The sequence below is a fragment of the Homarus americanus genome, unplaced genomic scaffold (genome assembly GCF_018991925.1).
Source record: "Homarus americanus isolate GMGI-L3 unplaced genomic scaffold, GMGI_Hamer_2.0 scaffold32583, whole genome shotgun sequence".
NCBI lineage: Eukaryota > Metazoa > Arthropoda > Malacostraca > Decapoda > Nephropidae > Homarus > Homarus americanus.
Genome location: NW_024713129.1, coordinates 3,371,442 through 3,398,850, shown reverse-complemented (window position 1 = coordinate 3,398,850; position 27,409 = coordinate 3,371,442). Strand labels below are relative to the sequence as shown.

General features: G+C 36.8%; 1 protein-coding gene across 1 annotated transcript in view; it reads right to left on the bottom strand.

Annotated features, from left to right (window-relative positions):
• LOC121866255 (DNA repair protein REV1-like) overlaps positions 1-27,409 on the bottom strand; it is a gene marked incomplete in the record, with an annotated part of 281,011 nt that overhangs the window by 217,175 nt on the left and 36,427 nt on the right. Inside the window, 1 exon segment of the mRNA XM_042365872.1 lies at positions 17,450-17,570. Coding sequence (XP_042221806.1) covers positions 17,450-17,570 — 121 coding nt within the window.

Below are 27,409 nucleotides of genomic sequence, written 5' to 3'. Positions count from 1 at the left end.
ATGGTAAAGAAGAATATCTCCAAGAAGCGTTCTGGTGATAAAATTCCCGGTGATGATCGTAAAAGAAAGGATATAACACTTGAAGAGATGCTCGATTTTATCAACCTCAAAATCACCCTTCTCCCCCATCAAGTTACATTCATATTTTTTCAAGGTAAAGTGTTACATTTACTGTATGATTTCATTATTAGATATGAATGTAACATTTATTTAGACTGTGCTATCCTTTGTGTTAGGCTAACTACTAAATTTTTTCGATTTCGAGTAATCTGCACCTAACCCTATTTTCTCCATAAACCCTGTTATTTCTATTACGCGATTTTCTATAACACGATACAGTGACCCCTCGTTTAACGAACACCTCGGTTAACGTAATTTCGATTAACGAACTGCCTTCCATAAGGATCTTCAATTCGGTTAACGAACAAAAATTCGGTTAACGAATTTCTTACGAACCGACCTCAACATGTTTTCGCTTGCACTGACCGGGCAACCAGCTTTAGTATCAGTCCGCCAATACATTAATCGTTTCTAGGGCTTAAATTCCTTACTATTTTAGTAAATATCAAGAAGTTTATACTATTCAATAATTTTAAAAGTTTAATATTCAAATTTTTAGTCATTTTAACAATTATTGAACATAATTGAAGGTAAAGTGACTAGTTTAATGCGCGGCATCCAGCCTCTTAACACAGCAAACAGGAGTTAGTCTCTCTCTGTTTTCACTGGAGGTAACATCTTGCTCGAGACTCTCTTCAACTAAACGCTTTTTTTCTGTGTTTCCAAGCAAATTATTAGTCATTTTGAAATATATTTTACATATTGACAATATATAATGCAGTGCAGTGTTGATTTAAAGAAAATAATCTTGAATTAGAGAGCTAAAATTTTATGGGTGAAATGGCACCATGGGGTGACTTCTCTTCACCCCAATACGCATCTCTTCTTCCTTCTCCTCCACCCCCATTCTAAATCCCATCATCATCATCATCATCCAGGAGCCTTCTACATACACACCTCAAAGTAAGTGAACTTTTCTACCATTTTTGTTGAATTTAGGAAATTTTCGGTGAGCTGGAACCAACTACCCAAAAACCCATTGAAACAATGGTTTCGGTTAACGAACTTTTCGGTTAACGAACGACCTTCTGGAACGGATTGAGTTCGTTAACGGAGGGGTCACTGTATTTTACAAGAACACAATTATCGCGTTATAGCAGAACTACCTGTACATTGAAGTAATTGAAGTACATTCAAATCGGGCGCCATTCAACTCGCGCGCGGCACCGAACACAGGACACCACCCGCTCCCGCAACCTCACACACACACGCATAGCTCTCCCTCACTCAGTCAGTCTCGCTATAACCACGCTTGGGTTGACATCAGCATTTTAGTTGCAAAAATATTACATTTCCGTGAATGTATTATATCAAACACAGTTTGAATAGAATATCACTAATGTAAGAGTATTTTAACCGAAAACTACTAAAAAAACCAGTAACATATCTTGAACATCGGAAGGTTAGGTAAAGTCTTTTGTTTTCATGTAGTTTATCCTAATTTACATTGAAATGCATTATGTTTCAGCAAAACTACTATTTATTTCTGAGAATATGGAAATGTAATATTTTGCTGAAATGACATACGTATTATAGTGGAAAGTGACGAAAGCAATGACTCGCTTTCTTTCGTTCAAAAGATGTTTCCGTAATCGCTTTTCAAATGGTTTTCAGCTAAAAAACTGTTGTATTACAATAATATTCCATCCTAATTCACTTGTGATGCAACAGTTTTTTAACTGAAAACCATTCGAAAAGCGATTACGGTAACATCTTTTGAACGAAAGAAAGCGAACATCATTGTTTTCGTCACAATTTTATCCCACTTTCCACTGTAATGCGTACGTCATTTCAGCAAAAATATTACATTTCCGTGAATGTAGTATATCAAACACAGTATGAATAGAATACCATTGTAATATAACAGTATTTTAACCGAAAACTAATAAAAAAACGAGTAAGATCTCAAGAACATCGGAAGCTTAGGTAAAGTCTTTTGTTTTCGTCATGTATTTTATCCTATTTTACATTGAAATACATCACGTTTCAGCAAAACTACTATTTATTTCTGAGAATATATTCATTCAGGCACAGTTTAGGTAAAATATACATGTGCTGTAACATTTTTTTAATTGAAAACGATTCGAAAAACACGTACCCTCTAGCCCTGTTCAAGGAGAAGACTGGGAGGAGCTGTTTGGTGCTTAAGACGATGACAAGGAAAATTATTTTGATGGATTTTAATGAAAATATTCAGAAAGACCCTGGCACTGTCAAGGAAAGTGACTGCTGAAGGCTTCCAGGACATGACAGAGGACGAGATTAGGGAGCTAATTGAAGAGCTCGACACTGAGCTGACCAAGGAGGATCTACAGGAGTTAGTAGACTAGGGCAAGGAAGAGGAAGAGGAAGAGCACCAAGAAATAACGTTGGAGAAGTTGGGGGAGATGACCAGGAATATTGAGGCACTGAAAAACCTGGCCTATAGTATGGACCCCTCCATGGTGCGTGCCCTGAAATTCATGCGAGGGATGGATGACGTTTTGCTCCATACAAAAACATCATGGAAGAAATGAAAAGAAAGTGACGACAACTCCCCATCACCATGTTCTTTGATCACCGAAGGAGAGATTTAACACCATCAATCACTGGCGGCAGTGAGGAAGCAGCTGAATCCACCATCGCCCCAACTTAACCACCCGTTATGGAATTGAGTGATGATGAGCCCGATGACCCCCGTCCTGTCGCCGAGGATAGGTACTGTGCAGTAAAGTGAAATTTTTATCTCTTTTTTTTAATAGCTTTTCTTGCCATGTTTATTGTTTGTAAAAATGCACAGCACAGTACAGTTCAGTACTGTACATAGGAAGTGGAGGTGCAGTTATTCACAAAACATTTGTGTTTGTCGGCAGTAGTGACGGTGAGGAGGTGGAGGAGGCGGAGGAGGGAGCGGAGGGAGGGAGTTGGGAGGAGTGGTGACCTTGGACGCGGGAGCAGGGACGAGTGGAGATGCCAGCCAGTACATTATGGGTGTATTAATTGTTTTTATAGCTCTTTTTGCATTTTAATATTAAATACTCCACATTACGTTTCAACAAAACTACCATTTATTTCTGAGAACATGGAAATGTAATATTTTTGGTGAAATGATGTACGTATTACAGTGGAAAGTGGGATAAAATTGTGACGAAAGCAATGACTTTCTCTTTCTTTCATTCAAAAGATGTTACCGTAATCGCTTTTCAAATGGTTTTCAGTTGTGGGATTATAAGGCTAATGATAGAATAGAATATTATTGTAATACAGTACGAGTACAACAGTTTTTTAACTGAAAACCATTCAAAAAGCGATTACGGTAAAATCTTTTTGAATAACGAAAGAAAGCGAAAGTCATTGTTTTCGTCATGATTTTATCCCACTTTCCACTGTAATAAGTACGTCATTCCAGCAAAAATATTATATTTCCATATTTATTTCTGAGAATACATATATTCATTCAGTCACAGTTAAGGTAAAATATACTTGTGATGTAATATTTTAATGAAAATACGGTATCGTAGTTTTCTTTTGTTTCAAATTTAATTAACAAAGATTGAGGTTTCAAATATAATGAACAAAAATTTATGTCCAGTATCTATAAAAAAACCTTAATAAATGAATGCTTTATGTTTTACATCGTCCTGTGCTACCATACCATGGATTTGGCTACGTTGGGCTTGCTATGATGACGCAAGAGATCTGCCCTGGCAACTGTACCGACACTCACAGCTGGTGGTACGTTGGTGCATCGTTTCCATTGTTTACTGGTAGTTACTGGTAAATATTTTTCAACCTAACGAAACTATTACCCGTTTAGAGGTCGACCCCCAATTTTTTGCCAAATAATTTGGTCTTAAAAACTCGAACTACACACAGGTATATACGGTAAATAAGGACATGGGGGGCCAGGGTTTTTTTCTTTGGGGGGGGGGGGCAGCACATATACGCGGATTTTTAACATCCATGGGTATCTCTGTTATGTAACCCCCGTGTACTGTAAAGTGATCCCTCGGTTAACGAGATTTCGGCCGAGTTACCTCCCATTAGATTCTTAACTTCGGTTAACGAGCAATCCCTCAGCCGACCACAACAAGTTTTCGCTTGCACTTGGCGGTCAACCAGCTGTAGTATTATTCCACCAATACAGTAATCAGTTCTAGGGCTTAAATTTCTTACTATTTTAGTAAATATCAAGAAGTTTATCCTATTCAATAATTTTAAAAGGTCAATATTAAATTTTTTAGTCATTTCAACAATTATTGAACATAATTGAAGGTAAAGTGACTAGATTTATGAGCGCCATCCAGCCTCTCAACACACCATACAGGCGTCAGTCTTTGTGTCTTTTCAGTGGAGGTAACATCTTGCTTGAGACTCTCTTCAACTAAATGCTTTTTTTCTGTTTCCAAGCAAATTATTGGTCATTTTGAAATTTATTTTACATATTGACAATATATAATGCAGTGCAGTGTTGATTTAAAGAAAATAATCTTGAATTACACCAAGAGAACTAAAATTTTATGGGTGAAATGGCACCATGGGGTGACTTCTCTTCCACCCCAATACCTTCTCTTCTCCCTTCTCCTCCACCCCCTTTCTAATTCCCATCATCATCATCATCATCATCATCCAGGAGCCTTCTACATACACACCTCAAAGTAAGTGTACTTTTCTACATTTTTTGTTGAATTTAGGCAATTTTCGGTGAGCTGGAACCAATTACCGTATATACTCGTGTATAGTTCGAGTTTTTAAGACCAAATTTTTAGGCAAAAAATTGGGGGTCGTCCTATACATGCGTAATAGTTTTGTTAGGTTTGAACCCATGCATGATGGGAAGGGCGAGGAGCAACTTTTAGCTTCAGACATGAAAAATATTTACCATTTACTGCCAGTAAACAATGGAAACGTAAAATATGTACCAATTAGCAATGAAAAGTTGCGCAGTTCCTTCAGTAAATGAAGCTCACCAACTTACAATAGGCTAAATTACCTTACAACGTGCTTTCAGTAGTCTATGTTGAAGTTCCTAGCACAGGCTAACTTATCATATCATATACGGTATCACAGTTCTCATTGATCTACAAAAAATACCGGTATTAAAAACCTTTTCGATATTTCACACTTAATATAATACCCGGTAATCTACTTCAACCTCCTATTGTTTACAACGACGCATGACGCATCACGCACCACCAGCTGTATCAGCTAGACGGTACTCGTGTTTTTTAATCGTTTTCAGTTAAAAAACTGTTACATCACACCTAAACTGCGCCTGAATGAATATATTCTCGGAAATAAATAGTGGTTTCGCTAAAACGTGATGTATTTTAATGTAAAATAGGATAAAATACATGAAAACAAAAGAGTTTACCTAATCTTCCGATGTTCAAAAGAAGTTACTCGTTTTTTTAATAGTTTTTCGTTAAAATATTTTTATATTACAATGGTATTCTATTCATACTGTGCTTGATATAATGCATTCACGGAATTGTAATATTTTTGCTGAAATGACGTACGTATTATAGTGGAAGTGGGATAAAATTGTGACAAAAGCAATGACTTTCGCTTTCATTCGTTCTAAAGATGTTATCGTAATCGCTTTTCGAATGGTTTTCAGTTAAAAAACTGTTGTATTACGATAATATTCTATCCTACTTGACTTGAATAAATACTACGATACCATATTTCTGAATATTTTCATTAAAATCCATCAAAATCATTTTCCTTGTCATCGTCTGCAGCACCAAACAGCTTCTCCCAGTCCTCTCCTTGAACAGGGCTACAGGGTACGTGTTTTTCGAATCGTTTTCAGTTAAAAAACTATTACATCACACGTATATTTTACCTAAACTGCGCCTGAATGAATATATTCTCGGAAATAAATAGTAGTTTTGCTGAAACGTGATGTATTTCAATGTAAAATAGGATAAAATACATGACGAAAACAAAAGACTTTACCTAAGCTTCTGTTCTTGAGATGTTACTCTCGTTTTTTTAATAGTTTTCGGTTAAAATTCTGTTATATTACAATGATATTCTATTCATACTGTGCTTGATATAATACATTCACGGAAATGTAATATTTTTGCTGAAATTACGTACGTATTACAAGTGGAAAGTGGGATAAAATCGTGACAAAAGCAATGACTTTCGCTTTCTTTCGTTCAAAAGATGTTACCGTAATCGCTTTTCGAATGGTTTAGTTAAAAAACTGTTGTATTACAATAATATTCCCTCCTAATTGACTTGAATAAATACTTGAATGGAAATATACAATATTTTTGTTGAAACTACCCGCGTTTCAGTGTAAAGTGTCGTAATAATAAATGGTAAACAATTTGCCTTCGGCACTCGTGTTTCATGCACGGCGAGCCTCAGTTTATAGGACGTAGAGCGTTTTTAGTGAAGGTTTTGTTGTTCCATTACCCTCAAAAACGTGGGTCGAACTATAAACGAGGAATATCGTAAATTAACGATTTCTTGGTCAAAAAATCAGGGTCGACCTATAAACGAGGGGGGTTATAGACGAGTATATATATATATATATATATATATATATATATATATATATATATATATATATATATATATATATATATATATATATATATATATATATATATATATATATATATATATGTATATATATACAGTGGCCCCTCGGTTAACGAACTCAATCCGTTCCAGAAGGTCGTTCGTTAACCGAAACGTTCGTTAACCGAAACCATTGTTTCAATGGGTTTTTGGGTAATTGGTTCCAGCTCACCGAAAATTTCCTAACTTCAACAAAAATGGCGGAAAAATTTACTTACTTTGAGGTGTGTATGTAGAAGGCTCCTGGATGATGGTGATGATGTGCATTTGAAGTGGGAGGTGCAGGAGGAGAAGGGAGAAGAGAAGGAAGTGGAGGTGGAGGAGAAGCATTTTACTGCTTCTTGGAAGGTGAGTCACCTTCCATGAAAATGTCAGGAACCTCTGGACTGACAGATTCTCCACCATGAACATCCTCTCTCCTTCTTGAAGTGGAAGGCTGAGGGCTAGCATCTTGTTCCCTCTGCCTTTTACTGAAGAAAGTGTCAATTGTGGTCTGTGGGGCATCTGTCCTCCTCACCATTAACTTATGTTTAAAGAAGGAGACCACTGAGTCCTCAACATGACACAAAGCTAGTTCAGTTTTTTCCACTTCTGGGTGCTTTGAAGCCAGTTCCCTGAACTTCTCCCAGTGGTAAATCACATCTTTCAACTGTGTAGCTGACATATGGTCATCACTTTCAATTTCCTCCTCACCACTGTCAGCCTCTACCCGTAACATCTCATCCAGTTCCTTCAAGTCATTAGGAGTAAGTTCCTCCTCATGAGACATCACAAGCTCTTCCACATCCTTCTCCTCCACTTCAAGACCCAATGACTGACCAATGGACACAATCTCCTGGTCCAACTCTGTGTCATCCTCAAATCCCTCAAAATCATGGACTACTGATGGCCACAGTGCTTTCCATGAAGAATTGAGGGTTCTATTGGAGACTTCTTGCCATGATGACACAATCAATTTTACAGCCTCCAGGACGTTGAATTGTGTCTTCCAGAACTGTTTCAGTGTTAGTTCAGGATCAATGGAAGTTGCCTGATGACACCTCCTAAACATTTTCTTCATGTACAACTTCTTGAAGTTGCTGATCACATTCTGGTCCATTGGCTGTATGAGTGATGTAGTGTTTGGAGGCAAAAACAACACTTTCACAAAGTCAAATTTATACTCCAAATTTCTGGCAAGGTCAGGGTCATGACCAGGAGCATTATCCATGAGGAGAAGAGCCTTTACAGGAAGTTTATTGGTGGTTAGGTAGCTCTTGACAGAGGGGCAAAACACATCAATAGCCCATTCATTAAAGAACTGTCTTGTCACCCATGCCTTACGGTTGGACTTCCAATAAACTCCAAGCATTGTTCTTACCACTTTCTGTTGCTTGAACACCCTGGGGTTTTCAGAGTGGTAGACAAGCATAGGCTTCAGTCGGAAATCCCCTGAAGCATTGGCACCAAGCAATAGAGTGAGACGGTCTTTCATGGGTTTATGCCCAGGTAAAGAGGCTTCATCCTTGGTGATGAATGTTCTTTTGGGCATCTTTTTCCAGAACAGCCCAGTTTCGTCAACATTGAAAACTTGCTGTGGAAGATAATTTTCTTCTTCCATCAGTTTTTTAAATTCAATTAAAAACTTTGCTGCCCCTTCTTTATCAGCACTAGCAGCTTCACCATGCCTAACAACACTTAAAATGTCACTTCTTTTCTTAAATTTTTCGAACCAGCCTTTGCTAGCCCGAAAATCTTCAAATTCTGTTCCTGAAGAACTAGGTTGATCTGTCTTTAAATGTTCATAAATCTCCCTGGCTCTTTCACAAATGAAATCACCAGAAACTGAATCACCTTTCATCTGTTTTTCCCTAATCCAGATGATAAGTAACCTCTCAGTTTCTACGATTAGGGATCTACTTTTAAACACTCTTGTAGATTTGTCTCTCACGTTCACTTCCTTAAATTTGTCTTTTTGTGCAAGAATTGTCGACACAGTTGATGCCGACATGCCATATTCTTTGCATAGCGCATTTGATTTAATACCTTGTTCGTGTTTTTTTATTATTTCCTGCTTCATTTGGATTGAAATCACTTTTCTTGATCTCTTAGGCCCCATGCTGGATTCAAACAATGGCAACACGTATTTTTCAAAGTTAAACTAGCTGTAAATAAAGAATATTTTCTTTAAAATAACACTGCACTGCACTATATATTGTCAATATGTAAAATAATTTTCAAAATGACCAATAATTTGCTTGGAAACACAGAAAAAAAGCGTTTAGTTGAAGAGAGTCTCAAGCAAGATGTTACCTCCAGTGAAAACAGAGAGAGACTGACGCCTGTTTGCTGTGTTAAGAGGCTGGATGCCGCGCATTAAACTAGTCACTTTACCTTCAATTTTGTTCAATAATTGTTAAAATGACTAAAAAATTGAATATTAAACTTTTAAAATAATTGAATAGTATAAACTTCTTGATATTTACAAAAATAGTAAGGAATTTAAGCCCTAGAACCGATTAATGTATTGGCGGACTGATACTAAAGCTGGTTGCCCGGTCAGTGCAAGCGAAAACATGTTGAGGTCGGTTCGTAAGAAGTTCGAAATTTTTTTTCGTTAAACGAATTGAAGATCCTTATGGAAGGCAGTTCGTTAATCGAAATTACGTTAACCGAGGTGTTCGTTAAACGAGGGGTCACTGTATGTATGTATGTATGTATGTATGTATGTATGTGTGTGTGTGTGTGTGTGTGTGTGTGTGTGTGTGTGTGTGTGTGTGTGTGTGTGTGTGTATGTATGTTGACCCAACCTTCTCACCTGGTTACAAATCTTCTTAATTATGAAATTATCCAGTTTGTACATACCATTACTCAAATTCATGTTGACTGATTCGGTATGTTTAATGAGACTAGATACTATAATGTTCCTACTGTCAATTGAATTACAAGGTAATATTGAGGAGGCATTATCCCAGTGAAGAAATGTACCATGAAGAGCACCTTCAAATATACAGAAGATTGGATGAATATATGAGCGATAGGGGTTGGGTGTAAATGGGACTGCCCAGTATAGGCCAATATGCCCACTGCAGTTTCCTCCATTCTTATGTTCTATTGGACATAAAAAACTCCCATGTTCACACCAGCTCAGCTGTCATGTACTCTTACCTGGTAGACTTTCTCTTTCTTTTCAGTGCATTTACAGAGTATATCAGTACTAGATGGAGATACGAGTAAATTTAGAAGTAATAACATTGTCTGGACTTCGTTTTGAGAATGCCTGATGCTAAAACATGACATCAGAGTGCTGTTATTGTTTTGATGATTCACTAAAGAACCACAGGGATATATCATCATTTACATTAATTAATAGCCAAAATTTTACTTCAACTATCATAAGTATTTGGATGTTTAGATTCGAGATAGGTTATATTTGGTAAATTTGAAGTTGTGGTCATCCCTGTACTTAGACATGCAGACCTATGTTTTTTTTCTGACGGTTTGTGATGTGTTATGAACGATTTAGACCTCCATTTCTATTGAGAATCACTGGTTTTGAGTTACTACCCCCCCTTACCGGTGTATGTTAACTTAACCTTATAACTCATCATACCCTATCCTAACCTAACATGAGATCTGTGTTTTCTGATGTGATCGAAAAATGTTTTGCGACAGAAATCCCGTAGAGATAATGTGTCTTATTGTTTAGAATACTTAATCCCATAGTTAGAATCTTAAGGTTCCCAGATGACCAAAACCAAAATAATACCAATATTGTTTGGAAAGTTTATACGTACTATGAAATTTGTAGTATGGGCAGCTAATATCCATTGAATTAGTTAATGTACTTAGTAATATTTATATATTCAAAATAGTATAACTGTGTTGTACAGTAAAGCACAATTACTTATCTAATAATATTTATTTACAGCAGCTGAGAAGGTTGGACAACAACAGCTGGCTGCCTCCCACCGGGAAGCTTGCCCCAATCAGTGATGTCACAACCAATCACAGAGCTTTTTGCAGTCACGTGAATTTTTAGCAACTTTAACCCTTACTTTTGACACTTTTTGTCCCAATTTATTTTAAAATATCATTACCGTAGTGAGTTTAAGTGTTTTCTTTACCCATTGACCTGTCATCTTACGAAAAAATTCCGACCGTCAACTCGTCCATTGGCTCCTGAATGAATAATTTTTGTGACAGTATGTGTTATGTATAATTTTTATAATCTAAAGCAGGGGTCGGCATCCCGTGGCACACGTGCCAAAGTTGGCACGTGTGCCAGGGTTGACCATGGCACGCCAAGTGATTTTAAAAACATTATAAATCAAAAAATAATAGTGCCATTTCAAATAAACAAACTGTGACATGAGCTCAGCTGTAGCCTACACAAAATAGGTAATTCGGCTTGTGTTCCCTTTCTCGGATATTTTCTATATCTAAGAAGTTGGAGTATAATTATATGTTTTATTATTTTGAATAAGTATTTACATCACTTTTATTTAAATTACACAATCATCTTTCTATTAATACAGTATTACCCCGCCTAACGCGGTTTCACTTAGCGCGTTTTATCATATACGCGGTGCCTCGCCAGAGCTGAACTTTCACTTAACACGGATTTTTTCATCATATACGCGGTGAGTGTCCGGCTCCAGACGCTATTTTTAGATTTGCCCAACCCTCCACCCTGCCTGACTGCCTGTTTTAGCTCATAAAATTCATACAAATTACCCGGCCAGAATATAATTTACATTGCTGGAATTCTTATAATTTGGTGATCATTTTGAATATAAACATCATATATTTTGCATTAGACATACAAATTTTAGATAAAATGTTTACTCTTGAGTAAATATGTTATCTTTTGTGCAAAATATATGACATTTATATTCAAAATATTCCTGGTCTTACAAGGAATCCAGCAATGTCAATTATATTATCCTAACTTTAGTTTGAGGTATTATTTATTACAAAAAAGTTAAGTATTCTGGTTTTCCCACACATCTCCTTGGGACGGTTGGTGGGGGGTGGGGGGGAGGGAGGGACCGACCGACCATCTGTTACCCTGTGAAGAATATTTTTTTTTTTATTAACTGAAGATATTTGTTTTAGCTCATAAAATTCATACAAATTACCCGGTCAGAATATAATTTACATTGCTGGAATTCTTATAATTTGGTGATCATTTTGAATATAAACATCATATATTTTGCATTAGACATACAAATTTTAGATAAAAACTTTTTTCTGAGTAACTATGTTATCATTTGTGCAAAATATATGACATTTATATTCAAAATATTCCTGGTCTTACAAGGAATCCAGCAATGTCAATTGTATTATCCTAACTTTAGTTTGAGGTATTATTTATTAAAATTTAGTGGTTTTCCCCCAAAAATTTCTCAGAGAGGGAAGAGCCGGCAGTGTGGTGTGAGAGGGGGAGGGAGTTGAGTCCATTATTTGAATGGACATTAACTTGGCGACTGTATTTCTCTATTTCTCTTAAGTATTAATTGTGTGCATGTACCATCATAAAATTAAGATGTTATTTTTACTACAACATAGTTATGTGTCTTCAAAAAGTGGAGTTTGGGGGTCGGGCCGGTTTCTATTGGAATTAATCCCATATGTTCTGTTGTTCACTTGACGCGGATTTCACTTAACACGGGACCCTCTGGGTTCTATTGACCGCGTTAAGTGGGGTACAACTGTATTCAATCTACCAGATTTTTTATTTACGGGAGTTTTTATTTCTAGATGGTAACACTGGTTACTCAGACGTCAGGCACGGTCAGTGTACTTTCAGCCACAGTGACAGAAGCTACTCATAATTAAGTAGCCCCAATGGCAGCTGCCAAGAAAGCCAAATTAGATGTTCGATCGTTTCAACCCTCTTTGACAAAAGACTTTGGATTTACTCTTAAGAATGGTCGAGCTGTGTGTGCTCTGTGTTGTGAGAATGTTGTTTGCCGGACATCAAGTGTAAAGAGACATTATGAAATGAAGCATGAGAAGACATTTAAGGACAATGCAGACAAGGCTTAAGCTATTAAGAAGGCAGTATCCCGCAATGAAAAACAAAGCAGTGTTATGAAGAATCTGTGCCAAAAAAAATCATGCAACTGAGGCCAGCTACAAAGTTTCTCAGTGTATTGTTAAACATGGAAAAACATTTATTGATGGGGATTCTATAAAAGAGGCCTTTCTCAAAAGCTCTCAAGTTTTATTTACCAAGCAAACACACAATCATCTCAAGGATAAAAGACATGCCTGTTGCAGCCAGGACTGTAGAGAGGTGCATCTCAGACATGGCTGCAGATATAAGAGAACAACAGATTGTTGCATTAACAAATGCAACTGTGTTCAGTAATGCTGTTGATGAGTGTTGATATAAATGACATACCACATTTGGCTATTGTCGCCAGGTACAGTGACATGGAGGAGCTGTGCTGCTTAAGACCTATGCATGGTACTACCAAGGTAGATGACATTGTTAAAACATTCGTTAATAATTTTGAGGAGAGAGGGGTTGATATTAAAAATATATTTGCAGTTACAATGGATGACGCTCTTGCTATGGTAGGAAAACACAGGGGATTTGTCAAGCTAATTGAAGATAAAATCGGGCATCCCATCCTGAAGTTACACTGCATTATTCATCAAGAAAATCTTTTTTTGCCAGAATTTCAAACTTTGATCTCAATAAAGTAATGGCCCCCGTGACAAAAATTTTGAATTTTTGGGTTGCACGATCTGCTCTTACGCACAGACAATTCTAATCTTTTCTTGATGAGATGAATAGTTCATATGGAGACATACCCCTTTACTCCAGTGTCAGGTGGTTAAGTTGTGGGAAGGTTTTAGAGCGGTCCGTGGAATGCTTTGATGAAATCAAGATCTTTCTGAAAGAAAAGGGCCAAAAATACCCCAAACTGGAAGATGATCAATGGGCAGTCAAACTTATGTTTCTCTCAGACATCACCAAACACCTCTTTGACCTTAATCTTCGCCTGCAGAGTGCAGGACAAACAGTTGTGGTTCTGTATGACACTTGGAAGGCTTTTGTTGCAAAGTTGGCAGTTTACTTGGTGGATATTGAAACTACAACTTTCCTCTACTTCAAGCGCCTGAAAGGGTGGTCAGCACATCATCCTGTGAACATTACAGAGATTGCAGTATACAATTGTACATGCAAGAACTGAAGTCAGAGTTCTCTGTCAGATTTCAAGATTTCCAGCACATTGGCCCAATGTTTTTAATTAAACCTGAAAACTTTGAGGAGAGTGACTTGGACTTGTCTTTATTTGAGTGGATGGAAATTGGGGACCTGGAGATGCAGCTGATCGATTTTAAGTCGTCTTCATTATGGGTAGTAAAATTCACGGAACTACGTAAATCACTTGAAACGACTGTGAGTGATCATGAGGCCTCCATCCTAAGCTGCTGGGCATCCCTACCAGAGAAATTTGATTGCATGAAGAAGGTTGCCTTCGCATTGCTTTCAACCTTTGGACCGACATATCTATGTGAGCAGATATTTTCACACATGAAGAATACTGTATCCTCAATCCTCATCGCAACCGACTTACAACTGATCACTCCGAGGGGTGTGTGCAACTTAAGGTGTCCAGATATACTCCCGACATAGCAACGATGAGCAAGGGGAAGCAGGGACAGGGATCACACTAAAATGGTGAGACCATTTTATAGTATTTCATTATATATCTTACCATTCATATGTAATTGTGTGTATTTCAAATATGTATGAAAGCATTATTTATCAATATACACATGACAATAATTTGCATATTGAAAATTATAGTTGACACGCAGGGCAGTAGAAATTTTAAAAACTGGCAGTGTGTTCAAAAGGTTGCCGACCCCTGATCTAAAGAATACAGTAGATTGTTTGAATCATTCCTTTACCCTTCTTAGCTGTAAATGCTTACAAAGATATTGAGTGTATACACCATTAGCTAGGCAACATTTCTGGTTACCTATATGAGTATAACCAATAATAAGATATGGTCATACTGCTTTTACCTTATTTTCCATCCAACCCTAATCAATGGTGTTGTGACCTACTTCTAGCTGTGACACACTTTTATGTTAATAATGTCGCTTATATTTCAGCCATATTCCCATCATGTCATCCATTGTAGGGATCAAGCCATAGTTACATGCATTAGACCCTATGATAATGCCATTATCATGGAAGGTGATAAAGCATTCTCTTATGAACCATATTATTCCTCACATTCATGCTTAATTTTCTGGCTACCATTCTGTGTACCCCAGCCACCAAGACACACTCTCTCCACTATGTCATGATCTAACCCATTATGTCATATAATGTAAAACTTCATTGGGTAAATTGTTTCGTAAATTTATTAAACAAAACAATGACATCCTTTCCCAGTCCTTATTGAGAAATGGAAGTATCAGAGCTAAATGTTGAAATGTTTGGGTGCTTGATTGTGTGGTGGGGGCAATGGACGAACAGCTTCCCGCCATCCAGTAACGGGGGCACTACACCCTCCACCTTAGCTGGATCAAGAACTTTCGACCAGGACTGTACATACTACAAGAAGAAGACAACGGAGCATCTCCACGTGCAGGATAGGATGATGATGAAGATGAGGCTGATGACTATAATCATGGTGGTGTTGTTGATAATAATGACAATGATGATGTTTGAATTACAAGCATATAAGCTACTGATATGTACACTAGCCAACAAAAGTCCTGTCGCCTCACCTGCCTCTTCATGAACCCAGAGATTCAGAACGCTAACAGTTCTCTGTACATGCATACACTATGCTATTATCAATAAGTACAGTAAACCCTCGATAACTCGGCATTTGATAACTCGGAATTTCATATAACTTGGCATGGATATGGTCTCAGAATGGATTATCTGGGAAAATCTTGGCATATCTGGCCACCTGCATCATCTACCATTCCTCTGTGTCACCTACTATGATACTTCAAACTTCGTCTGCAGTGCTGGTAAGTGTTACTGTTTTACATTTAGTAATTACATGTACACATAAATGGGTCTAATTTCTTATTGTTGTATTTTTGTAGGAGGGGGGGAAAGTGCCTCGTTAAGTCGGAATTTGGGATAATTCAGCAAGACCAGAGCCCCATATGTGCCAAGTTATCAAGGGCTTACTGTACAGTGACCCCTCGGTTAACGAACTCAATCCGTTCCAGAAGGTCGTTCGTTAACCGAAACCATTGTGTTTTTGGGTAATTGGTTCCAGCTCACCGAAAATTGCCTAAATTCAACAAAAATGGTAGAAAAGTTCACTTACTTTGAGGTGTGTATGTAGAAGGCTCCTGGATGATGAGGAGAAGGAAGAGAAGGCATTGGGGTGGAAGAGAAGTCACCCCATTGCACCATTTCACCCATAAAATTTTAGTTCTCTTGGTGTATTTCAAGATTATTTTCTTCAAATCAACGCTGCACTGCATTTATATTGTCAATATGTAAAATATATTTCAAAATGACCAATAATTTGCTTGGAAACACAGAAAAAAGCGTTTAGTCGAAGAGAGTCTCAAGCAAGATGTTACCTCCAGTGAAAACAGAGAGAGACTAACGCCTGTTTGCTGTGTTAAGAGGCTGGATGCCGCGCATTAAACTAGTCACTTTACCTTCAATTATGTTCAATAATTGTTAAAATGACTAAAAAATTGAATATTAAACTTTTAAAATTATTGAATAGTATAAACTTCATGATATTTACTAAAATAGTAAGGAATTTAAGCCCTAGAACGATTAATGTATTGGCGGACTGAAACTAAAGCTGGTTGCCCGGTCAGTGCAAGCGAAAACATGTTGAGGTCGGTTCGTAAGAAATTCGTTAACCGAATTTTTGTTAGTTAACCGAATTGAAGATCCTTATGGAAGGCAGTTCATTAACCGAAATTTCGTTAACCAAGGCGTTCGTTAAATGAGGGGTCACTGTATTACCAAAATTATGAAGTATTTCTTTGACCACAACTGGTGCACAATCAGCATAATAGGAATAATGTTGTGATGTTTTAGTATATTGGAGTTACTATCTAGTTATTAATCATGACAATACTGTGGAGTAAAGAACACAAATCATATATACATTATCTAGTTGCTGAGCTAGCAAAATTTAACTCCATGTGTGTTTTGAACAATATAGATCATAAAATATTTGAATAATCTTAACAATGCAACATATAAAATGTCATTAAGTATAATAAACAGCATTGTCATACTAAAATAATCAACAGAATCAGAGAAATAGGACAAATGAGCTTCCTTCCTTAAAAGGGTGATGGCATGACAAATGAGCTTCCTTAAAGGGGTGATGGCATGACAAATGAGCTTCTTTAAAGGGGTGATGGCATGACAAATGAGATTCCTTAAAAGGGTGATGGCAGTCATCTTGAATTATTAAAATTGCCCAAGGGTGAGAATTCCACACCCACCTGGAACTGTTCACTGGGAACTAATAGAAGAATATAATCCAAAGAGAAAAAACTTTATCAAACACTTCGAGGTTCAGATCAAATGTCCACTTTCACTACGAGACTAATGGTCCAAAGCAGACTTGCAACCTTCTCCCATGACACCATTATAAACCCCTCTTTTGATAAGGGATGTGCAGGAGAGGAAGAAAAGTTATTCTTTTAGATAATATTTAATAGATCAACCCTGGCAAGCCCTAGTAGTCTAAGTGAAGGGTGTCCAGTCAGGAAATGCTCTACAACTTATATGATTCTTTACCTGTACTTTCTCTCGAAGAAAAGTGGCAAAGTCCTCAGGAGTCACCTGGCAGGTATGAAGGAGCTCTGTCAAGTCAACAAACATTTCATCACAGCTCACAGCCTCTATATCATGCGTCAAACTGTAAAAATGGAGGTTTGATCCTAAAAATACAATTCATACATAAACCATTAAGGATTGACTTTTATACAGCCACTGTATCATATACAAAAAATAAAGTAACTGAAGTGAGAAATGAAGTGCTGTAAGTGCAGAATAATTCAACCTGTTTATATTTTGGAATTTTTAAATTATAATAATGCTGTTTGTCTAACTTTTTTTTTTTTTTTACTTTACTAATGCACTTTTTGTGCTGGGGTGGGGTATCCTGTTCTGGTTTTATCCAACATTTGTCATCAGGTAACTGCGACTACGGTTAACCCACACGCTTGGGGGTGGGGGGGGGGGTGTTGACTGTAGCAACTCCCCCTTCCCAGGCAGTAGTACCTCCCTGTTTGGTAGCTGCCTACTACCTCTTATCTACACCTTCCATAATTGTTTAAGTAAATAAGAACAAGAGATAAGGTAAGAGAAATCACGTAAAGAAATAAAAAGAAAATAGAGACATGGGCAACTTGTCCTTTTCCCTTTGTAACCAAGTGTATGTGCCTGGCTGCTGCCTCATTCACCAGTGTTTTTATTTATTCATAATTATATTCTTGTATGATCTTATGATCAGCCTACTATGATGTATGTTTCATCATAAATAATACAACATACAGTATTAAATAACAGAATAAAATACGATATATAATTTAACTTCAAAATAAAATGACAAGCTAAATCAGTGCTGTTGGTGTGGCAGTACCAGAACAGACTGAGGGGATACGTGAGTCAGCTTCAGGAGACATAAGTTCTCAGCAGTGTTAAAAAACTCAAGGATACTTTAATGAATGCTGAACCCAGCCTGCAACAGTGACGAACACAGTGCGCAGCTAGACAGCTTGGTGAAACCCTACAGGCAACGTTATCAGGAGTTTAAACACTGCTGCCAAGCTCTCATCACCTCCTATTTTATGATTCAACAATTCAAGGAAAATCCAGTGATGATGACCTCCCACTCTGGAGACAGTTGAAGAAGCTGAAGTTACTTTACAAGTGTCTACAGTTGATTTTGAAGGCTTTGAATCCGATAAGCCTTCACCCCCTGCCTGGGACCCCATCGTTTCCCAGAGCTTCTCACACTTCCACCATTAGGTGAAGACCATAGGAGTACAGGTTGTACCTCTCTAGTCCGGCATTCTGTGGTCCGGAAACTACCGTGGTCCGGAACGATTTTAGTTTGTCCAATAGGTAGATAGGCAGTTTTTTTTTTTTACTTATCTGAATTATTATTATTATTACAGGAGTATTAAATTTTTGCCCCTCAGGCCCCAATGTGGGTCAGTGACCTATGCCCGGGTGGGCTAATCCCCTTAAAAAAAAAAAAAAGCGCGGGAAATTAAGGTTTGTTTACATCCGGCAGTTCGGCTGCTCTCTCTCTCTCTGCTTGTCTATACAGAGTACAACATTTAACCCTTCAATATATATGAGCAGTAAATAAGTGTTGCTTTCATATTCTTATGTAGAGTAATGACGATATATTTTCACATGTGCGCACTTACATACGAGCAGTCTCACTTTTTTTTTTACCATTAATGGTTAGCTACTTATATTGTTCCATTTATTAACATTAAATAACATTACAGGTACTTCAAGCAACCAAATTCATTTTTTACATTAATTTTACTACAGCTAAACTCAGGGTCTTATTTTCTTCAGTTTTATATGTAGAACCAATCAGTCACTGGTTTCGTAAGCTTTAACATAAACAATGCCGGCAGCCGTCTCGTCTCCTCTAATATTCCACGTACAGTGACCCCTCGTTTAACAAACGCCTCGGTTAACGAAATTTCGGTTAACGAACTGCCTTCCATAAGGATCTTCAATTCGGTTAACGAACAAAAATTCGGTTAACGAATTTCTTACGAACCGACCTCAACATGTTTTCGCTTGCACTGACCGGGCAACCAGCTTTAGTATCAGTCCGCCAATACATTAATCGGTTCTAGGGCTTAAATTCCTTACTATTTGAGTAAATATCAAGAAGTTTATACTATTCAATAATTTTAAAAGTTTAATATTCAATTTTTTAGTCATTTTAACGATTATTGAACATAATTGAAGGTAAAGTGACTAGTTTAATGCGCGGCATCCAGCCTCTTAACACAGCAAACAGGCGTTAGTCTCTCTCTGTTTTCACTGGAGGTAACATCTTGCTTGATACTCTCTTCAACTAAACACTTTTTTTCTGTGTTTCCAAGCAAATTATTGGTCATTTTGAAATTTATTTGACATATTGACAATATATAATGCAGTGCAGTGTTGATTTAAAGAAAATAATCTTGAATTACACCAAGAGAGCTAAAATTTTATGGGTGAAATGGCGCCATGGGGTGACTTCTCTTCCACCCCAATGCCTTCTCTTCTTCCTTCTCCTCCACCCCCATTCTAAATCCCATCATCATCATCATCATCATCATCATCATCATCCAGGAGCCTTCTACAAACACACCTCAAAGTAAGTGAACTTTTCTACCATTTTTGTTGAATTTAGGAAATTTTCGGTGAGCTGGAACCAATTACCCAAAAACCCATTGAAACAATGGTTTCGGTTAACTAACTTTTCGGTTAACGAACGACCTTCTGGAACGGATTGAGTTCGTTAACCGAGGGGTCACTGTATTATTAATAAATTGTATTGTTAATTTTGCACACACGTACATTAATTCAATAAAAACAAATTCAGAAACATTAATTAAAATATATATGAACAGTAAATAAGTGTTGCTTTCATATTCTTATGTAAAGTAATGCCGATATGTTTTCACGTGTGCGCATGCGCACTTACATATGCGATCTCTCTTTTTCTTTACCATTATCGTTAGCTACTTCTATTGTTCCATTTATTAACATTAAATAACATTACTTAAAACAACCATATTAATTTTACTACAGCTACAACCAAGGTCTTATTTTCTTCAGTTTTATATGAAGAACCAGTCAGTCACTGGTTTTGTAATCAACGAAAACAATGCTGTGTCATTTCCTCGTGTGTTTTAATATTCTACGTATTATTAATGAATTGTATTGCTCATTTTGCACACATAAACATTAATTCAATAAAAAAGACATTCAGTAATAAACAATAATGAATCTTTTGTACATAAGAGAAATGACGCTGTTTACACGATTATGCACGTCGTCTGCACGTTGGCGGGCCGTTCAAACCCGTCGAAATTCAAGTTTCCGCCGTCAAAATTTTTATTTATTTATTTTTTTGTGTGTTCCAATAAAATACGTTAAGAATTAAAAACTCGCGAAATTTGAGAAGCTACTATACGACATTTAACCCTTCAATATGTCTTCAAAGAGACCATGACGAAGAGAAAGTGGTGCTAGTGCTTCCAGGCATAAGCACAAGTCACTATCTATCCAGGAAAAGGGTGAATTTCCATGGTCCGGCACCGGTCAGGTCCCGAGGTTGCCGGACTAGAGAGGTACAACCTGTATTGCAAAATTAACTTCCTGGGCTTTCTTTAAATGTTTATTTCATAATATAGATGCAGTTTATGACATTATGTATCATTTTGGGAAGGTAAAGTTGGTTACCCCAAGTTCTTTTAAAGTAAAGGTCTAGTGAGTCCAGTACAATATAGCGATTTTAACATATGTTAAAGAGCATCACTTGCACAGATTTCCGATGCGTCGATGTGTAGCAGCACGATAAACAGGCAGCCCCGCATTAGGGAATCCAGGGTTATGGAAATTCACCCTTACGGAACCTTGAAATTATAGTACAGGTTGACAACCTTTATCCGAAATTCCAAAAACCGAAAAGCTCTGAAAACCAATTTTTTTATTATTATTATTTTTTTTTTTTACAGGTATTAGCACACCCGGGCACAGGTCACTGGCCCACATCGGGGCCTGGGGGGCAAAAATGTAATAGCAACAATAATTATATTAAAAATAATAATAATAATTATTCATAGTAAATAAAAATTTTAATACAAAATAGACGCAAACAGAGAGAAGCTCGGGAAGCAACCATCCCCCTGGACTCCCCGCCCACCTGGTACGATGTCCTCCGTAATCTTCCTAACCTCTCGTACGTCTATGGGAAAGGGTCACGGAAAGGGGACGTGATTGCTGCCCGTATCATCATTGGGTATGACTTTGCTTGGGAGATTGGTATCCCCGCGTCCCCTGAGCAACGCTCTTGTGCATTATGCAGAAGACCCGACAGCCGCACCCTTATCCACTACCTCCTAAGATGTCCCCACACACAACGCTTCCGTGACGCCTGCTGGACCACCACTCCATGACCCCCTGATGGAGACACGATAATCCTCCCCATGCGCGTTCCCCCTAGTAAGCCCCTTTATAATATTTATAATGTATATACTTGTCACACTTGCCAGATGCTTCTGGTGTTATTGTACAGGGGTACCAAGTGACAGCACTAGGATTCCGCTTCCTCTAGCAAGGAATAAACAATTGAAATTGAAATTGAAATAAAAAATACACAAAAATAAAATAAGAATGATAACAATATGTAATAATAATAATAATAAAATAATAATAATAAAATTAATAATAATAACAAAAATACTGTAATAATAAAATACAGGTTGTACCTCTCTAGTCCGGCAACCTCGGGACCTGACCGGTGCCAGACCATGGAAATTGCCGGACCATGGAAATTCACCCTTTTCCTGGATAGATAGTGACTTGTGCTTATGCCTGGAAGCACTAGCACCACTTTCTCTGCATCATGGTCTCTTTGAAGACACATTGAAGGGTTAAATGTCGTATAGTAGCTTCTCAAATTTCGCGAGTTTTTAATTCTTAACGTATTTTATTGGAACACACAAAAAAATAAATAAATAAAAATTTTGACGGCGGAAACTTGAATTTCGACGGGTTTGAACGGCCCGCCAACTTGCAGACGACGTGCATAATCATGTAAACAGCGTCATTTCTCGTATGTACAAAAGATTCATTATTGTTTATTACTTAATGTCATTTTTATTGAATTAATGTTTATGTGTGCAAAATGAGCAATACAATTCATTAATAATACGTAGAATATTAAAACACACGAGGAAATGACACAGCATTGTATTCGTTGATTGCAAAACCAGTGACTGACTGGTTCTACATATAAAACTGAAGAAAATAAGACCTTTGTTGTAGCTGTAGTAAAATTAATATGGTTGTTTTAAGTAATGTTATTAATGTTAATAAATGGAACAATAGAAGTAGCTAACGATAATGGTAAAGAAAAAAGAGAGATCTCATATGTAAGTGCGCATGCGCACACGTGAAAACATATCATCATTAATTTACATAAGAATATGAAAGCAACACTTATTTACTGTTCATATATATTTTAATTAATGTTTCTGAATTTGTTTTTATTGAATTAATGTACATGTGTGCAAAATTAACAATACAATTTATTAATAATACGTGGAATATTAGAGGAGACGAGATGGCTGCCAGCATTGTTTATGTTAAAGCTTACGAAACCAGTGACTGATTGGTTCTACATATAAAACTGAAGAAAATAAGACCCTGAGTTTAGCTGTCGTAAAATTAATGTAAAAAAATGAATATGGTTGCTTGAAGTACCTGTAATGTTATTTAATGTTAATAAATGGAACAATACAAGTAGCTAACCATTAATGGTAAAAAAAAAAGTGAGACTGCTCGTATGTAAGTGCGCACATGTGAAAATATATCGTCATTACTCTACATACGAATATGAAAGCAACACTTATTTACTGCTCATATATATTGAAGGGTTAAATGTTGTACTCTGTATAGACAAGCAGAGAGAGAGAGAGAGAGAGCAGCCGAACTGCCGGATGTAAACAAACCTTAATTTCCCGCGGCTTTTTTTTTTTAAGGGGATTAGCCCACCCGGGAATAGGTCACTGACCCACATTAGGGCCTGAGGGGCAAAAATTTAATACTCCTGTAATAATAATAATAATTCAGATAAGTAAAAAAAAAAAGCTGCCTATCTACCTATTGGACAAACTAAAATCGTTCCGGACCACGGGAGTTTCCGGACCACAGAATGCCGGACTAGAGAGGTACAACCTGTAATAATAATAATAATTTTAATAATAAATAATAATAATAATAAAATAATAATAATAATAATAATAATAATAATAATAATAATAATAATAATAATAATAATAATAATAATAATAATAATAATAATAATAATAAAGAAATACAAGAATGAAAAAAGATAAAAAGTAAGAAACATGACCCAGACCTATAAATTATTATTATTATTATTATTATTATTATATTTTAACCCCCAGCCCCCAATGTGGGTCAGTGACCTGTGCCCGGGTGGTCTGATCCCTGTAAAAAAAACAAAAAAAAAACACTAGCCATTCTGAAATCCGAAAAATTCCAAAAACCGAAATGCATCTGGTCCCAAGGATTTCGGATAAGGGATTGTCAACCTGTATGACCCAAAAACTCACCCTTACGGAATTTTGGTACATTTTTACATAAAAAAAATCAATCTGGACATATAACAAAGAAATTCATCAAAATTTTTATATTTCTTTGGTGTGGCTTCTGGGTGGTTGCTACAGGGCGGTTGGAGGACTGCTCCCTACCCATCACAGCAACAATGGCACTACTCAATTTGAATTAATTCCCCAGTGTGTGTTCAGTTTTGTATCTGTGTTACTGTGTACCCTTATTCAAGATGAGTGGGAAAAGGCCATCAAGTTCAAGTGAAAGCAGTGGTGTTAAGAGGTTCCATAAAGGAATTGTTGGACATTAAACTTGATGTTTTGAGGAGGTAACTCCCAGTAACTCACCTCACCTCACCACTTCCTGCAACACTCAACATTGTTTCTGGTGAGTTAAATTCAAGTGTGTGCATTTATTGTCATATTACATAATGAATGAATCATTGCATGTGTTTAAAACTGTTTCTTTTCATTTCTATATGAGCTTATGTTATGGTTTCATGCCAAAAATAAATTCCTTGGGAACACATCTCAAATTATATAATGGGAGTCAATGGGAAAAATGATCCCGAGTTCCTGAATTTTGTGGCATGGAAAACTTTTCAGGAACGAAACCCTTCCGTAACCCGGGATATGCCTTTACCCGCGCAAAATGATACCCCACTGTATACTATAAAACTATAAAATAAGAAAAATTAAGATTATGGGTGTGTAAGTGAGGGAAGTGAATGTCTGTATTGAGGCAGTGAGCTGTAACTGTGACCAGCCACACCATCCCCCCCCCATGTGACGTCACAGCATACAGGCAGCAGCCACACATGTCTCTTGAGTCAGCTTGGTGTCAGCCCGGATGTACTGTGTCGCGAGTGTACTATACTAGTAAATGAGAGGAATAAATAAAAATAATAGAGTGCAGCCTCAAAAATTTGAATTGCATGGGCCCATGAAGTATACGAATTATAGAAAAATTCGAATTATAATTATATGGAAGCGCCAGAGCAAATTGTTACATCAAAACATGCTACAAAAATTATTTACATATCTAAAAACTGTCAATAAGCAATAGGTATAATAAATTAAAAGTATTACTGTATTTATATTCAGCAACATTTATTCCAATATATTTAAAACATTATAGCTACAGTGCCATTATAAGGGTGAAAGCTGAATAATAATAAAGTTAACCACGGAGCACTTGTGAGACGACCACCACGAGACACGGAAGGGTAAACAATGCGTGACCTAGCATGTATACGAACCCGGATGCGCTTGTTGTGCTCAGCATTATGATCGCATTTGAAAGCTTGAATTATTCTGGCGATATTTTCAAATTCGAAACCTAAAATTTTGGCACTTATTTTTAATCAGATGCTATTCGAATTTTAGATGTATCCGATTTTTTGAGGTTCAAATTTTAGAGGTTTTACTGTAATAATAAATACAAATAATAATAAACAAAAATAATAATAACAAATACATTAAAAGTAAAAATAGTGCGTTGCCATTTGGCGAACTACCGTGCACTTAAGAAATGTTTACAGTATTAACTTACATTTTTTACCTTACATTAATCCTTTTTTTACACATTCTGTATGAACGAAAATTGTGTGTGCATGTAACAAGAGTAAAAGAAAATAAGAAAAATACGTATATCTACTCAAAATCACGAGTTGTACAATAACATAGCTCACAGCTTAGCCTCACCCACTCTGAGTGCTACTGGGTGGCAAGTTGGCGACTCGGCTACGCAATTACATGCCATCTACATGTTAATTATTCCCCGTTATCCCCCATTTAAGACATTGTTTTTCGTTATAACTCATTTAGCGCAATCATCTCGCTTAGCAATCAGTTTTTCAGGAACGCATCCAATTGTTTAATGAGGGATACCTATACTGTACAGACACTCCCAGATTATGGATGGGTTCAGTTCCTGGAAGCTATCTGTAAATTGAATTATCTGTAAACCGGAAGTGACTCTTCCATTGGTAATCAATGAACACACATGGTACACATAATGTATATACAATTACTATGCGGGCATGGGACCGTTTACCTGGCATGCTTGTGACCTGGGGGTTGCCAGATAGGAAATTTTTCCGGAATTGTGAGTGCCATACTTAAAATGTCCAAAATGTACAGTAAATCCTCTGTAACTGGCTGTGAAGACTTTGCTCAGATCGCTAGATTAACCCCTAAAAGTAGCTTTAACTGTATGCTGCAACACTGAAACTTAAAATTGTAGGCGTATAAATATCAATAACAAAAGCATATAAATAGCATTAATGAAAGCATAAAGAGAGTAGAAATGACTCTTGTTAGTGTTCAAACTGTATCACAGTCACCCCTGATGTTCACCTCCATGCACTCGCCACACAGCTTCACAGTGGAAGCCCGTAAATACAGGTACCATACTTAAGACTTTATATCTCATGACAATTATTTATTTTACAGTAAACTTTCAATTAAACGGAAACCGATATAACAAACTCTGGATTTAACGGAAGGCATTTTTTCCGTTATTTTTCGCTCGATTTAGTGAACTACTAGTTCGCTATATCGAGATTAATTCTGTTAATACGCTTACACCTACAGAGACGCCTCAGACACATGATACAGTAAAACCTACTTCAGCCTACGACAGATGTACTAAATGTACAAAAACGATAATTAATGATAAAAAACACCTTAAAAGATTCACCCCCCATTTTGGCAGGGAGTATTTAGGAAACTGTTACAGCTTACATACTGTACTTGATAAAACCACACAGGAAAGGGGGAAACGCTGGATCACCTTAGCTTTCGTCTTTATTCAAGACCTCTTCAGAGGTAACTGAATTTACAGGGACTGAGAGAAGCTTATATACAATGAGTGACCTTATTAAACAACAGGTCAGCTCAATAGCATGGGATCCACTAATTATCTACCCCACATCAACCTCAAATGCTTTCAAAGCATTTTTAACCTTAGACCAGTTATTATTCATTAATTAATACCCCCAACACCACAACATCACACAAAACTTCTAGAGTTTAAAGTCTTGTGTGAGACACTGTGAGTTGGAGGGAGGGAGGGAGGCTGGCTGGTGTATGTTTTATCATTGATAATATAAAATATTAAACTACTATATAGAAAAAAATATTATATAAAATTTGACATCAAAATTACATAAAAAGCCATATAATAAGACAATTTTTTCACCCAGACTCTCCACTGAGAGGAGACTGTGTAGGCTCTCTCTCTCTCTCTTGTAATAAAAAAACTCGTATAGAAGATATAAGTAGAATATTATAGTTGAAGGATTGTAAAGTGAGGAAGTTTGGTAGCGTGGCCAATTAGTTATTACTGTGTATTATATTCATAGGGGAAATC